Source organism: Electrona antarctica (genome assembly GCF_951216825.1).
Source record: "Electrona antarctica genome assembly, chromosome: 2".
Taxonomy (NCBI): Eukaryota; Metazoa; Chordata; class Actinopteri; order Myctophiformes; family Myctophidae; genus Electrona; species Electrona antarctica.
In genome coordinates this window covers 31,613,235-31,629,842 of record NC_136807.1, presented here as the reverse complement: position 1 = coordinate 31,629,842, position 16,608 = coordinate 31,613,235, and the positions used below count along the sequence as shown (strand labels likewise).

At 43.7% G+C, this 16,608-nt stretch overlaps 2 protein-coding genes across 2 annotated transcripts in view; one reads left to right on the top strand and one right to left on the bottom strand.

Moving 5' to 3' along the window:
* Positions 1 to 435: 435 nt before the first annotated feature.
* LOC306932869 (kelch domain-containing protein 3-like) lies at positions 436 to 2,557 on the top strand (the record flags this gene model as incomplete). Its single annotated transcript, XM_079514841.1, has 2 exons — positions 436 to 1,552; positions 2,484 to 2,557. 2 exons carry the CDS (start codon positions 436 to 438, stop codon positions 2,555 to 2,557), a joined length of 1,191 nt encoding a protein of 396 aa, XP_079370967.1.
* fgd (faciogenital dysplasia) overlaps positions 2,355 to 16,608 on the bottom strand; it is a 93,805-nt gene continuing 79,551 nt past the window's right edge. The window contains exons 11-19 of the mRNA XM_079526493.1: positions 15,569 to 15,661; positions 14,981 to 15,060; positions 14,372 to 14,402; positions 13,794 to 13,898; positions 12,843 to 12,896; positions 9,120 to 9,221; positions 8,748 to 8,825; positions 6,250 to 6,393; positions 2,355 to 4,614 (exon numbers count right to left, since the gene is read on the bottom strand). Coding sequence (XP_079382619.1) covers positions 4,357 to 4,614; positions 6,250 to 6,393; positions 8,748 to 8,825; positions 9,120 to 9,221; positions 12,843 to 12,896; positions 13,794 to 13,898; positions 14,372 to 14,402; positions 14,981 to 15,060; positions 15,569 to 15,661 — 945 coding nt within the window. The 3' untranslated portion in view covers positions 2,355 to 4,356. The remainder of the gene's footprint in view (positions 4,615 to 6,249; positions 6,394 to 8,747; positions 8,826 to 9,119; positions 9,222 to 12,842; positions 12,897 to 13,793; positions 13,899 to 14,371; positions 14,403 to 14,980; positions 15,061 to 15,568; positions 15,662 to 16,608) is intronic.

Here is a 16,608-nt window from a genome sequence, read left to right as displayed (position 1 = left end):
ACCACTTTGCACATCAATAGGCTTTTGTTATGACCATGGTGTTGGGAGACAGCTGTTCCTGCCTCTCCAGCTGGGCAACACCAGCCCAGACTTGTGTTTTCTATTCTTTGTTATGGTCATGTTTACCCATCACAGTTTCACCAAGCCCACTCAACTATTTTAGAATTCTAGTCATGTGACAGACAGTAACTCCTCCTCTGAGTAAAACTGTATAAAACTGAGACACATGTATTGTTGTGGAGTTCAATCATCTGACATGCTGGAAGGTGGTTGTGTTATAGAGATCTTGAACTGAATGCCTCATATCATCTTGTCCTCACATTATATTTTAGTCTAAGTATTATTGTATTAGTATAATTTCTGCCATAACAACAGACAGACAGACAGACAGACAGACAGACCATCTCTCCTGAAAGGAGAGACAGAGACAGACAGATGTTGCACTGGACGACGACCACTGTGCAAGGAGGACCAGAGAGAGCGGGTCATCCAACTGTAGCAGTGGGACACAAGCTGTACTCCTTTGGAGTGTCCTACGTGGAAGACATAGACCACGTTGACATGCACGTCTTCAATGCAGTGTCTTTGCACTGGACGAAGTTGACCCCCCCTGGGACAACCAAAAGAGGACAATGTCCCCCTGAGATTCCGTCCATGCGCCACGGCCACACAGCTGTGCTGATCGAAGATGTCATCTACCTCTGCGGAGGGTTCAGTTCCGTTTACACTGAGAAAGTTGAGCTCGACAACGTGCTTTATGCGTTTGATGTCGACGCCCACAGATGGTTCACGCCCAAGGTTTCTGGGACTGCCCCGGGGCCAAGGTACAACCACTCGGCCTGTGTCTTGGGGAAGGTCATGTACATCTATGGAGGATACAACCGGCTGACTGGATACTACAATGATATGTACAAGTTGGACACCACCACGATGGTCTGGTCTGTAATTAACGCCAAAGGCACTCCGCCGCCTGCTTTACAATTTCACTCTTCCACCATCATTGGGACAAAGATGTTTATATTTGGGGGCATGGGGAACCAAGGGGACTACCACAACAACATCAGAGTGTTTGACACAGAGACCAATGGATGGCTGAGCACACCTTCTGCACAGCTTCTTCCAGAAGGACGCGCAGGTCATTCAGCTTTTGCCTACAATGGAGAGCTGTACATATTTGGTGGCAACAACTTTTACCAGACCTTCGATAATCTGTGGAAATTCAATCCAGAGACCTTCTTCTGGAAGAAGGTTGAGCACTCAGGGAACAGCCCCCAGGGGGTGCTGGGCAGGCCCCGGGGCTGCCCAGCACATCCTATGTCTAGGATGTGCTGTTGCATGGTGGGAGATCGCATCATCCTCTTTGGAGGCCACAGATGCGATGACCTGTACATCTTAGACTTAAATCCTAGTTTGAAAATGTTCTGCAAGCTAGCAGTTGTTCAGTACGGTCTGGAGCAGTCAGGTCTGCCACGGGACATCAGGTGGGAACTGGCAGGCATGACTACCAACAGCAACAGAAAGGATTACATGAGAATGCGGGGGGTGACATGCAGTAAGGGCCGTCGGGATCGGGAGTCAAACCCGCGGCACACTGCCAGGCTTGGGCTAGGTGCCTGGACCGCTGAGCCACGGCCCAGGCCTGGACTTTTTAACAGTGTTTCTACATGACGGTATTGATACTTTTACAATTTTTCACTCATTATAAAACAACATAAAATCAATAAATGTGTAACATATCATTAATAGTGACATAAATTAAAATAAATGTTTTTGTATTGAGTTGTGCTTGAAATGTACTGTAATTCTGCAAACTGTTAATAAATACAATCAATCAAAACAAGAATTGTGATCTCATGCTGAAATTCTGAATCGATTTCCGTCCCTCCCATAGCATTCTATACAATACATATTATATCGATACATTTATAGTTTTCTATTTTAGCTGCATAAATGTTTTGAAAACGTATCTTATAGTATAATAGTAGAAATTAATAAAAGGTGACAAAACATTAACCTAATTACACATGCAGTGTCTCGACTGCCATCTTCAACCTGGAAGACAACCTAGGAAGAGACAAACAAAATTGTGGCTAAATAAAGTGTTTGCATTAATCAACTTATCCGGATCATAATTTAGCCAATAAGTTCAGAACAATTAAAAAAATAGTACATGCCAGACGGTGTTGAATGCATGGTGGGTGTAGAAATCCCGAGGAAGTATATTCAATTGCAGACACTTTTTATATTAATTTGATAAAGTATGTAAAATGTTTATTACAACATCTCATATGCAGGTCTTATGAATCTGCAGTAGAGAGAGAGAGACAAAGAGAGACTCACAGGACAAAAGGATGTCATCTTTGACGGTGTAGTACTGAACGTGCTACACGTTTGTTTGTTTATTTATGATATGATTGACAGCTTTTTCCAACGGTGCACAATCCATGTTAAAACACTCAATACTGACTTTTGCTCACTTACAGTACAACAAGGACGCATTCTGGAGCGAAAGGGAGACGGGATGAGCTTCAGCAAGGTTTCAGAGCACCGTACATAAATATGAGTTGAATTTACATGCAGAGACCATCGGAGGATGATTCATTAACTTTGCTTATAACCACTTGAACCCTAGCGTCCCGTTTCTGGCACGTCATATTAGGCGAACATTGGCTGAAAATAGCAGATCTACTGTGGATTTGGTGTGTAGAGATGGGGGGGGGGGGGGGGACTCGGGAGTAGGGGCCGGGCCAGCCAAGTATGGACCACTGGGGAAGCCCAGTGAGTGAAGTATATAGGGTTTAAGTGGTTAAGTTGGTGCTGATAGAAATGAGGAGTTAAAGGCAGAACAGTCTCTTCACTATGGTTGTGTTTACAAGTAGATGAATAGTTCATACTATTGGGAACCTAGGTGGAAAGGATTTACTAGCCTACGAATGAAGTGGCTCGAGATAGAGTCCCGACCAATACATTTGCCTTTTCGCCGACTTTTAACCGCTTTCCATCGGTCCGGGCGTCCTGCCCTATTTTGGGCATGTCAAAGTAAGAATTTATTTTACTTTTTGAAAAAAATGAATAGGGCTTAAGAGTTTAAATAAAATCAAGTGTGTACTTCTAAATATTGAAATTGAATTTACTTAATTTCAAATATATTTTGGCTATTCATTTCCTCAGAAGTTAAATGTTCTCAAAACTTTTTTACAAAATCCTTCGAAACAACGGTCAGTCGAAAATTGGCAACCGTCAAAAGTCTGGCATGGCATCGGTCGGGCTCCAGTTCACATTTATAACCTGAACACGGTCATCTTCTAGCCGTTATCCTGGCAGGTTAAAGTAAGGACGAGTCTCACAATAAAACTATATGGGAGGGGGTTATATTAATAAAGGGGAGGGGTTACGACTATAAGTGACAGTGGAGCATGGGGTGGCCAGCCACAAGCGTCTCTTTTACCTTCTTAAGTTAAAATGTCTTTTGTTGTCTTTGTTTTCCTTACAACACACTATATAGTTTACATACTGTACAATCTGTGTCCCGAGCAGGGATGAGTGAGGACAGCCTAACTTATGCTTTATCACTGAAGCCGCTTATTTGCGGCAAGGGACGCGCCACGCAACTAAGTATAAATTAGGCTTAAAAGAGGAGGGGACACTTATCATTCAATACTGGAATTATACACAGGAGCAACATGCACGAACACATGCACACACACTCGCACCCAAACACACACACCCGAATGCACACACGCACGCACGCACACACCCACCCACACAGACACACACTCAAACACACACTCACCCAAATGGGAAAGGCAGACACACGTGGGGGTTAATGCTTGACAACACAGTCACATGATGTATACAAGGTACTTCATCTTACAAATAAAAACATCCGACGGGAACCATCTTTAAAAAAATGTCCTCTTGGTCTAAGATAGAATACAAATCACACATCTCCTTTCCTATTGGACCACGGTGACAACACCCAGAAATAAAACACTCATAAAACACAACCATTGTGTGTGTGTGTGTGTGTGTGTGTGTGTGTGTGTGTGTGTGTGTGTGTGTGTGTGTGTGTGTGTGTGTGTGTGTGTGTGTGTGTGTGTAGAAGAGAGGCCAAGCGAGAGACTTAAAAAATACAGAGAGAGAGAAAGAGAGTTGTGTGGTCAACAGGGATAAAGTGGCACATACAGGAAGTAATAAGTGGTCCTTTCAAAAGAAACAAAACAAAAACAACAACAACAAAAAAGTGCGAAGGTCAAACAAATTCAAGTAATGTGTGTTCTGTACACAGGCAGAGGGGGGCGGGGGGGTGGTGGGTGGGAAGGGGTCAGAGAGTCCGGCGGCCTCCGCGCCGCTACGCTATTGGCTCTTCCGGTGCTCGGCTTTCACGCCTAATAAGGACATGTCCGTGGCTGTTTCTCCGCGGGAGGCTTTGGAGAGGAGCTCCAGCCACTTGGCCTGTAGCTCCGCGTCGTGCGCGGCCAGGAGCAGCGTCTGCTGCTGCCCGCTGGGACTTAACCGGAAGGCGTGCTTGACCTCTGACTTGTCGTTCGGCGACGGCGGCACCGCGGCCACCTCGGCCCCCGACAGAGGGACGGTCCGCGAGCCCTTGGAGTCCTGGAGAGGTAACAGAAGAAGAAGATACAAATGAAGTAGGTAAACTTGGGTTCAAATGTCTGTGAGAACACTTTTTCTTTCCTGAAAAGTAACTGTTTTGGACATGCAAGGTTTTCATCCGAAAACCACTGATTATGCTTTGTTAAAAAGAAAATAGAATGATTGATTGATTCAATGCTTTATTGACAAGACAGGTTTTGCTATAAGGATAACTCAAAAAGCACAAGGGGCTTGTTTGTGGTCCAATACAAGATCATGGGGTCAGCATTCTGAGCATACTGTATCAGCTCGCTGACTGTATCAAGCTTATCGTCTCTGTCGTGTGGAAACCGCACCAAAACGGTTAGACAACGTTTCAGGCAAATTCATATTCAAAAGTAGCAGATCCATGAGCTCAAAACTTTTCTGTGAGGCTGTAGTGTTAAAATATTGAGATAGGAGGTTTCTTCCCGACAGCAACGTTATGAGACATACAAGGTCTGCCTGATGAATAAAGCCTTTCTCAATCAGTCTCTCTCTGTGTAATCAGGAAATGATCATTGAACCCTCTTTAATGGTAATCCTTGGAGCAGCAGCTTTCTATGGGACATTGGTCTTGAGGCTCTAAATGACGCACACACAATTACATTCTTTCTCCAAATGAAAAGCTTTCACTGATTTCACTGATTTCACTGATTCATGTCAACAAACTCCTTTGTCATACAAATAGCCACAGGAAGGGTCTCCACCATAAACCTGAGAATGGGTCCCACATAGGTGGCAACAGCTGACCACTGTCTGTAACTAACACATGTACACATTACTAATGAAATACGCATAGAATTATTGGTTCCAGATTCCACACTTTAATAGGGAATCTTTTTTTTAAGCGATGGTGTTGTCCGCAATCACCCTGCATGTCAAATGTTTGTCTTTAATGTGCTGCTGAGCAGGGCGTAAAATGTAGCGGAGCCTGAACACCAAGATCAAATATAATATTTGAATGAGCTCTACTGTCCTGTGTTTATTGGCCTGTCACAATATATTACATGATCGCAAATTATATGAGATGCTCGCAATTATTTTTGCTTGTTTCCATGTTGAAAAATGTTCATAATGTTTTTTAAATAGTGGAAATAGCAGATATACAAGCCCACAACGTGTTGCACCGTGAGCTTGTTTACTTTTTGAGTGTAACATTATTAAATATGGCCTATTTTGTGAGCTCTTGCCTTTGACAAGATCATGGGTTCCATCCATTGTATGAGTAGCACAGGGTGCGGCACTTCGGTGTGGCAAGTGGTGCGGTAAGTACTGGGAGATGGTAGGCGTGGTGCTCCAGCTCACCAATCCATCTCCCAGGGGTCTATGTAGCATATTGTAAAGGCCTATTCATAGTCTGGATTTTCGGCGGTGAGGTGACCACCGCTCCGGTGGTGAGGTGACCACCGGAGCTGTAATAACGTGGAGCGGTGGTGAGTAAAAACAGAGAGAAGGGCTGGGGAGAGCGGTGGTTATAGTCTGATAAATCAGACTATAAATAACACTTAACGGGGGGCAGACTCCCATGTTCTTGTCCGATAGCGACAATGACCCTCTACTTACTTCTTAAGCCTCTCTCCGTCCTACTACTGTACATGAGGGCGACAGTCCTACCTGTCCACTGGCGTGCAGGCAGATCACCAGAGGTTCCGTCTTGGTAACAGACGCCCACACTTTGGTCCAGGAGTTCCTGCCCTTCTCCTGCAGATGGAGGTTTCCACACAGCAGGTAGCTGTCCCCTGTCACCGCCGTCTGTCTCTGAAAGGGCCAACAGTACCGCCATACATTACAACCAATGGATAAGTCACGTAAACATCAATATGTTGGACATCAAGGCTTGGTATAGAGCGCTGAAGTCCTGACGTCACTTGCTCATCCCCTCGATTCCCCTGGTTCACAGAAGTAATTTCTCTATGGAGAATAACATGGGCTCATCTTAAATTTGTTTCATATAAGCATTGTGGTCCAAAGATAAACAAGCTGTCTCTGCGTTATTGTCAGTCAGTCTGTTTCTAGCGAAAATGTAACAATAGCGTTTTGACTCTGCAAGTGATGCCCAAATTCTAAAAAGCCAGCTTCATGGGTCAAGGCAAAATAGAAACTCACGAGTGAAAACGTTTGTATGACAAAGTCAATGAAGTCAATCAGGTGAAGAAATCACAGATTGAGACTTGATACGTCAGTGTCACTTGCCACAAATAGCTTTAAATAGATATACTTTGCACCTTTTGTATCTGATTTTGTACCTCTGATTTTGTTCCGTTGTCTCTGTGTAATGTAATTACATTACATGTCTATTGTCTGCTTGTTTTTATGGTTTTTGTGGGGGTCAAATTTGCATTTTTGCTAAATCCGGTATATTTACATTGCATTGATTGTATTGTTCATTAATATGCGATCTCATCAAAATAAAACATAAAAAAAATAAAAAAGCAAAAAGCTTGTGAGCTTGTAGGTCCATTATGTTTGGTGTGCGAGGGCGACACACAAATCCGTATGAGTAACGAGTTAGACCCTGACGAAGACCTTATAACAGTACTACAATTTTGAAAACCCATTTTTGTGTACAAATATGTATGAATCAGGCTGCACAGAGACTTGTTGGATTTGTTCGTGTTCTGGTCTACAGCTCCCCCATTTGGTGAGTAATATTCCTACAGATAGGCGTTTGGCTGTCATTGCTACTTTTAGTTTTAAATGTAGGTAGGAGAGTGTAGAGAGACAGGAAGGCTAGTGGGTGGTGTGGGGTACATGCAACGCATGCAGCACAAGTTCCCAGCCGGTATCGAACCAGTGACAATTTTTTTTTTAAATATTAAACTATTTTTGGCATCTGCCATTTGAATTAAGGTGACTTGATTGATATCAAAAAGGGATGTAAAAAAATCAGCTCAAACCCACCCATGCAATACTTTGTTTTCAAGAGTGTCGGTAGCATTACAATGTTATATACAAAAAAGAAAACACCGCAATTTTCAGCAATGGGATAATTTTTGGTGGGTAGATTTTGTTGAGCTGGTCATTTTGAAAGTAGCTCTCAAGTCAAAATAGTGTGGGCACCCCTGGCTTAGATGGTCAATGTACATCATGATTCATGATTGAGGTGAGGTTATCTATCTTACAAGTTGTGACTAGACATCCCCTTGTTATTCACATCACAATAAAGTGAGTAGCCAATTTCAATATAGGATATTGAATTAAGAATGTTGAAATGTTTTGCCTGTAATCACAGCAGTGGCGGAAAGTTATTATAACAGCAGTGGGTGCCACCCCCCCCCCAACACCCCCCCCCAATCTCGTACACCATTGCTCACGAAAGCAAGATCCTTGACCCAATTACAGCCACTGCATCTTACCTTTTAATTAAAGTAAAAATAGTCTGAGGAAAAGGAACAGTTCTGTTCCCCGGACATTGTTTTGGCTTTTGGGATATTTTGGCTGAGATGGCTCTGTTTGTCAAGTCTCAAGTCAGTGTGGAGATTACCTGGCGGTGTTGCTACCCCTCCCCTCCCCTCCCCTCCCCTCCCCTCCCGGCTCATGGCTCTTTACAGACTCCTGTTGCTGCAGGAGTGTGAATTAACCGTGCGGTCACAACAAACAAACAAAGCCACCGTATTAGCATTTGAATACCTGTTCTGTGAACACCGTAAAGGTGTGTGCCTACGTGACAAAATGACCAAGGGGAGGGAGCTTCAGCCTTCAGTCAGTGGGTGCTATTTGGCTTACTATTGTGTCAGTGGGTGTGAGTTGACGCCGTTGAATCACAGTGAAGTGGTTCAGTCCGTCTGTGGGGTTTATAAATATTTAACCAATGAAAAGAATGAACAAGAGCTTGTAACCATGGAGGGTTTCAGCTGCTACCGTCTAGGTCTACACCACTAGCCACGGAAACCCAGACGTTTTTATTTCCAGTCTACACCAATTGTCTGTTGTATGCCTCCTGCCTACACACGCACGCGCTCACACGCGCTCACACGCGCACACACACGCACACGCGCACACACACACACATACACACACACACACACACACACACACACACACACACACACACACACACACACACACACACACACACACACACACACACACACACACCTCACTCCTCTCACCTCAGGGGCTGCTTCGAAGCACTCCGGACACACTCGACTCGTCTTGTCCAGAGTCTTGGAACACTTTGCACAGATGGCCTGCATTGGGAAACGAGAGGGATTGAGAGACTTCATGGCGGCTTGTAGTTTGTCTGAAATACTTTTTTCCATACTTTTTTCCCCTGCTTGTGCATTAACCTCTCCCTCCTCCCCTCCCCTCAAATGCATAGGAATAGTGATCTAGGCTATAGGTAAAACCAAAGAGTTTGAAAACATTGGACTGATGACACACACACGAAAAACTCCCATATTTTCAAGTACAACAATGTGCAAACACGTCACGTCACGCCAAATAAATTAATTGAGCTGAACTTGCAGTGATGTTTGACTCACCGCTCCGCAGGACTTGCAGTGGTGTTTGCGTTTGGTGAAGTTGAAGCTCTCGTTGCAGCCTTTACACGTCTGCTTCTCTTTGTCCTTCTTCTTGGAGCTCTTCTGCACAGAGGAGAGAGACAGGAAGTGATGTCACACTCTGGGCAGGAAGGATTCTTCTTCTTTTGTTGCCCTTTTGTTTGTCTGTCTTCCTTTTCCGTTAACTTATCACCCCCACCCCAACACTCCTGATCCCCACCCTTCCACTATCTTACTTAACCACATTCAACCTGGCTTCTCTATTTTGGGCAAGTCATCATTAGGGATGGAGCTCGAAATCCGATACCCGGAAAAAGCTGATAACAAGCTTATTGAGTACCCGGTATCCATAACCTTTGGGCTTATCAAGCCTGTTATCGAGCATAGCGGCCCATGACATCATATTTAAACAATCAACAAAAGAGGCGATCAATAAATAAATCTAATCACCCAATCACCCATGCTGGCACACACATGTCGGTCAAAAAGTGCATTGATACCTGCAAACCAGCACTGCCTAGGGAAATAAAACTACGCTTTTGAAGTGCCGGTACACACATTAACCAGTTAACAGTTTCTTCATTATTTTCAAAAAGTAAAAAGGTTTCATGCAACACTGTTGCACGACTAGGGTAAATAGGGTTTAAGAAGTTTAAAATGAAAAACACAAAGTGAAATCAGAGCAAGGCGACGACAGCAGAACAAGCCACCAGATGGTTAGTGCAGATGCATTGTGGGAGGAAGTGTGAAATCATTGCGTTAGATTTCCACTAACAAGACAGACGGAGCATGAGGTGCCAGTAACACATAATCACAGAATGTCTTTATAGATGAGACTGTTCAATAGAAGACAAGCTTTTCTTTTCCGTCTATTGCAGTGATTCTCTCTACTACTTACTCTAGTCTACAGTAAGTATACTACGTTAGTTCCATTGATCAAAGCCAGAACACAATCGATAATGGGTTTTTTTATTATAATTTTTATCACACGATTTTGCAACCCATTTTTCACCCAGTGTCAATTATCTAGTAAACCAGTAATCCTGGGCGCTACACATCCTCTGCCACCTACTGAGGGGGCAGCGGACTGACCTTATGCTTCCTTCTATGCATGAGGAGTCTAAGCTCCTTCTTTTCACCTGACAGGGGGGAGTTTCCCCGACCGGACGTAGTTCCTTTCCCCTCCATCAGGCGCCCCGGCTCGCCAGGGAGAGGTTTAGAGGTAGTTTAGAGACCAGGATTACTGCATGTTTATTGTGAGACACGGGGAGAACATGCAAACTCCACACAGAAATGCCCTTTCGCCAACCCCGCCTTGGGTATGGGCACTGATGACACGGAGGAGAGAACACGCCCCCAGCGTCCCCAGCGGGAATCGAACCCAGGACCTTCTAACTGTGAGGCGACAGCACTACCGACTGTGCCACCGTGCCCCCGATCAATTGATCATTGAAATGAACATGCTCTGAAAATGGCAGCTCCCGTGTTAAGGGGTCAAATGAGTATACCACAAAAGCTTCAGTGGGCCCTGATCCAGAAACGTTGGAAACCACTGCTCTATAAATCCATTGCTCTCTATAGACTAGCGTGGTTTATAAATCCATCTGCTACATTTTGATGGCTAATGGACCTTCCTGACTACACTGAGGTCATTGCACCTCTCCAAATGGATGGAGTAAGTCTTTGTTCAGACTCCAGTCAAATCCCTTTTGTTTCCCAAATCTGATCTTTAGGACTGACTGTCTACAATGTTATTTGCAAGTGATGAGAATGTATTTGTGCACTGCATTCAGACTTTGACCTAGATGTAATGCAGGCAAAAGGCTTTAAATGTATATAGGCATATAATGCCACTGCTGTTGTACCCTGCTGGTAGCTCATCCGTCCCACTCCTCCTGCTCAACATTCCTCGCTGACAACATAGCAAGAAATATCACCCTCCCCTCCCCAGAACATGGGCAATTGTATTCATATATAGACCGATTCAGAAACGGGTCCCCTGGTTGCAGCGAACGTATTCCCTGTAGGCGGAGACGACATATCTGCGGTGTAAACTCGCAGGTCTTCTAAATCTACTACATTGAATGGTAGAGTGACTGATGTTAGTCTGCTCAAACGTTACTCTTTTACCTGCTTTTTACTAACACTAACTTTAATGGGGTTTTTTTGTGGCTTTCGCCTTTATTTTATTTAGGGACAGACAGTAGGCTGACAGGAAATGGGGAGAGAGATGGACTGGACCACTGAGCCATGGCCCAGGCCCTAACACTAACTTTACAAAGACCCAAATATTTTTTTCTTTTTTAAAGAAAATGTTTTTTTCTTTTTTTTTGCAACTGAATGGCTGGAAAGTGGAAATGAAGAGTTGACATACAGTAATATAGTACACATAGCAGAGTATTGGACTCGAGACTCGATGACTCGACTCGAGTCCGACTCGAGTCATTGATTTGACGACTTGCAACTCGACTTGGACTTGAGGGTAAAAACTTGAGACTCGACTTGACTTGACTTGCCCACAACAGAAAAACTTGAGACTTGCTTGAGACTTGGACCAAATGACTTGCTACTCGACTCGGACTCGGATCGGAGAGACTCGTGCAATTGTCTGACACATAGTACATGCATACACCTTCCCTAATGATTATATCTGGTTTCAGTATTTATTTATGGTCTATTGTCTCTATTATTAAGGTTATTGTAGCGGTCAGTTTATATTGGGGGTCGGGAGGGGGCGGGGCGGGGGTCCCGAGACATTGCCAAAGCATTTCCGGGGATCCCCGACCAAAAACGTTGAGAACCCCTGATCTAGAGGTGTGGAAAATAATCTAAGATGCCGTGCAGGATTCTGCATCGATGCAGTGACGTGACATAATAGATTATACCCTGTTAACGTTCACTGTTTATGCAACATCGCATTCAACTGTGCAGGACTGAGGAAGGCTTTAAAGTCATTAAGTCATTAAGTCATAACATGTCAGCCAGTGTTTTCAAATCTAATCATCTGTGATTTACAATGCCCTTCTGATCACTCACAATACACTGTGAGTGAAGGTCTGCTATATGGAATGGCAAAAGGGTCGTATTATATCACTTCACATCTCCTGACCGCCAAAGGCACATTTGAGATAAAATGAACACTGTGTTTACTGTGCACTCTGAGGTGCCCATGTCTTACTACAGCTGTGAAAACCCTGTCTATGCCTGTCTATGACAGGCAGCACGGTTGTAAGGTTGTAAATACACTGCTGAAGGATTTATGTTTTGACTGATTTGGTTTACAAATTACAGCACTTTATACACAAAGGAGTTCATAATAATATATTTGTCTGCTTGTATTAACTGATGAAAAAATGGCAGCAATAGGCCCCCGGAAAAATATAGAAAATGTAGATCATCAAGATGCATTGTAGAATTGAGAGTTGAATCGTTAGTAGGTGAATTGTAATCGAATCGTCAGGCCATTGAAGATGCACACCTCTACTAGACTCTGTACAGATACTTTACCTCTGCCCTGCAACACACAGCACAGCTACTTTTGTCATTGTGGACATTTTTCAGAAATGTTTTGAACAATTTTACCAATATAATAGGGAAACCAGTTTGCAACTGCATTTCAGAATAGCGCTAAGGTTTTATGTTTCACAATTACAGAGTCAATGCTGTATTGATTTCTTGATTGATACTTTCTACAGGGCAACTTACCCGTTCATGCAGTCGTTCACCATCTGAGTCAATGGACGTGTTGCTCCAGGGACCCTGCAGGAGACAAAAAACTATATTATATATATTCTTTTCTGCCTTTATTTGGATAGTACAGTTGAGATAGACAGGACACAGGGAGAGAGTCGTCGGGCTCAAGCCTATCTACAAGCTCACCATGTGTCGTTAGTAAAAAATGCCTAAGGTGGTAAGAAGGCATACGGAAAAGGCAACATAGTATAGGGCCCTATGTGGTATGTGCACCACTAGGCCATGGGGACTCCTACACTGCACTTTCACATCTCTACCACAAGGTGTCAGTGGGCTTCCAGCGAGGCTGCTCCTCTGGCTCGTATCAACACGGCTGGCGAGCGTCCAGCATCAGACAAGCCAAAGTGGGTCAGAACGCATGCATAGAGTTGTTCTGTATACAACTGTGTGTTACGGTTAGAACCCTATTAGGTCATGACAGAGTTCTGGTAAGCTCAAGCTTAGTGTGTGAATGTCACAGCTTCTCGTAGGTTTAGTCATGTCTCGTTCAGTCAGTTCAGCCACTGATGAGTTGTTGTATGACTGTTTGGTGAGACATTAGTTGTTACAGGATGATCAATGAATGAATTAATTAATTAAGTGATGGACTGACTGACTGACTGACTGACTGACTGACTGACTGACTGACTGAGGCTTCGTACACACATAAAGAACAACTGTGCTGTGCTCTGCCTGTGTTTCATGGCCGCCCCAATGCTTTTCCAATGGAAGTCACGTGGTTTGACCAAACACTTGTGTTTGATTGCCCCCCCTCCCCCCATCACACACAACTGTTTGGTCAAACCACATGACTTCCATTGGAAAAGCATTGAGGCGGCCATAAAACATGGACAGCACAGAGCATGTTCGTCTGATATGTGTGTACGAAGCCTGAGCGAACGAGCGACTGACTGAGGGACTGACCGGTGACTCAGGCTGGTGGTCATCCTCACGGGAGAAGGAGTGGTTGAAAGCTTTGTTGAAGGTTTCACTATTCTGCTTGTGACGCTCGATTGTTGCCGAGATCTCCTACAGGAGGGAGGAGAAAGATGTGGGAGAGAGGAGGTGACAGGAGGGGAGAGGAGAGGGTGAAGGAGAGAGGAGGAGAGGGGTCTTTAATATCCAATCATCCAAAAACACAAAATATCCTTTCAAAGCCCACTGTGCAGCATGTACGCCCTTCCTCCTCCAGCCCATGGAGGCTTTTAATCAGCTTTATTCAGCTGTTATGAGCTAAACGACACAATAATGAGAGGCTTTATGAGAGAACACAATTCACAAACACACACAATGTGAGAGCCTCTCTATACCATTCTCTAATATAGCTCGGGCACTCGTGTGTGTGTGTGTGTATATGTGTGTGTGTATATCTGTGTGTGTGTGTGTGTGTGTGTGTGTGTGTGTGTGTGTGTGTGTGTGTGTGTGTGTGTGTGTGTGTGTGTGTGTGTGTGTGTGTGTGTTTGTGTGCGCATGCACGCGTTTGTGCGTGTGTGCATGCGTACCTGTATCCAATCTTCCATTTCCTCCGCTGTCCTATAAAGCAAATAAGCCAACAAATAATTCAGAATTCATTTCACAACATCCAGAGTGTTAATTTCACTCTGAAAGTGTAAAAACAAATTACACTTCCAGGGTTAGTTTTGTCCGAATTAAATTAACATGTACATTCCTTACCAATGGTGATAAAACACCTTACATCTACAGCAATGTAACTTAAAATATAATAATATATTGTCGCTGTCAGGTGGAAACCTCATTATGTTATAACAGAAAGGTGCACAGCACACCGTTCCTTGTGAGGTGCCAGTAGCCGCACACTCGTAGCTGCCAAATGCCAAGAGTTTATTGTGGACACAGAGAAAACAAACCAACGTTTTTGACCCTCATTATGTCCAAAACTGTTCAGGATTCAATTTTTTTTAAATAGCAAAAGTACAAGCATATCAGCTACTTTTGATACTTTTGTGTGATGCTGTAGTATGATCAAGTAGGAATTAATTTACGAAAAAACCGAAAGAGTTAAAATATGGAGATAAGAGGTTTCTGCCCGACAACAACGGTGCAGAAGCCATTAGCATGTTTCTGTGGTGTGCAGACGGTGGTGGTCCTACCTGGCCTGTAGCTCCAGTGAACGCCGCTTGCCGATGATGGTGAAGGTGTGAGCCAGGTTCTGCTTGACGTTCTCCTGCACCTGCAAGACACATGAACCCGAAACACCTTCAATGATGTGCCCATGGTCGTGTGCGGGTGTCGCCCACAGACAATATGACATTACAAGCTCACAACTTTTGCAGGTAATATTAACCAGGTAATACTTGAGCATAACTTAGGCTCAACACCCTCCCACAGAACGAGCACGCAAAGAACAAGAGATCACGGGGGAAATGGAAACTGTACTCCATACCACCACATGAAGCCTTGAATTCATGGAGACTTTTCTTTGTTTTTGTCGCATTCCAAAGCCAATCATTTGATGACAGTCCAATGCCGGGGAGTCTCCTATTGGCCAATGAACCGGTCATCAGATTGGCTCAGGAATGCGACAAAAACAAAATAATCTCCAAGAATTCATGGCATCATGGGGTGTACTTTAACTGATAGGAAATAAGTTTTCCATTTTTTGGGCCGAACTGCTGTTCTCACTACTGTAAAGATTGGGCCATAAAAGGTCCAGTACATAGCCGTGTATGTGTCCGTACCTCCATGCCAGCGATGTCGATCCTCTCCCTCACACTGAACTTCTGTCCGATCAGTCTGAGTTTAGGAACGCAGTAAAGCAGCATGTTGTTGAACTAGACCAGAGATACAAGACAACATATCAGTTACACCAGGGGTTCTCAACCCGTGGGTCGCGACCCCTCGGGGGGTCGCCAAATTATTTTAGGGGGTCCCCAAATTATTTTCCAAAAAAAAAAAGATTTGTTTTTTAAATTTTATTTTCACGATTTTTCAAAAATAGCAGATCTACAAGTTCATAGCGCGCCACTCGGTGGCGCGCTATGAGCTTGTAGATCTGCTATTTTTCAATAGCTAAATTATAACAATGCTTAAAACACCAAAAGGGGTTCCCGCCCAAAATGGTTTAAGGTTATTGTAGCAGTCAATTTATATTGGGGGTCGGGAGGGGGCGGGGCGGGGGTCCCGAGACATTGCCAAAGCATTTCCGGGGGTCCCCGGCCAAAAACGTTGAGAACCCCTGAGTTACACCACTGTTTACAATTATTTATTTTTTAAAATGTAGTAAAGATGGTTAAAGATAGACCTTTTCATACTTAAACACTTTCCATAAATGTAGCTGAAAATAGCTGATCTATAAACTCACAACACGTTGCGGATTATACATTTTTTGAATATTTAATTGTATGATATACTACAGTATATTTAATAAATACCCTTTGCCCTATATCTTGGAAGCAAATGTTGAAGATAAGATTTGCTCCACTACAATTATTTGAAACCTGTAGCTACTTTGTAGTGTGGCCCCTGGCTAGTTACTTTGCAGATTTACATTCACCAATTCCAGAGCCTTATTTGAAAATAGCCGATCTACAAGCTCACAATATGCCGTGATGTGATGCATTGTGAGCTTGTAGAACTGCTATTTTCAAAAGATTTTGACACATTTTTAAAGGTTTTGAATCTTGTAAATTGGAACATTGATTTTGGTACTTAGTTGGATGCCAATACATTTGTGCTTTTAGTTTACTATTACTAAAGTAAACATTTGAATACAGGACTT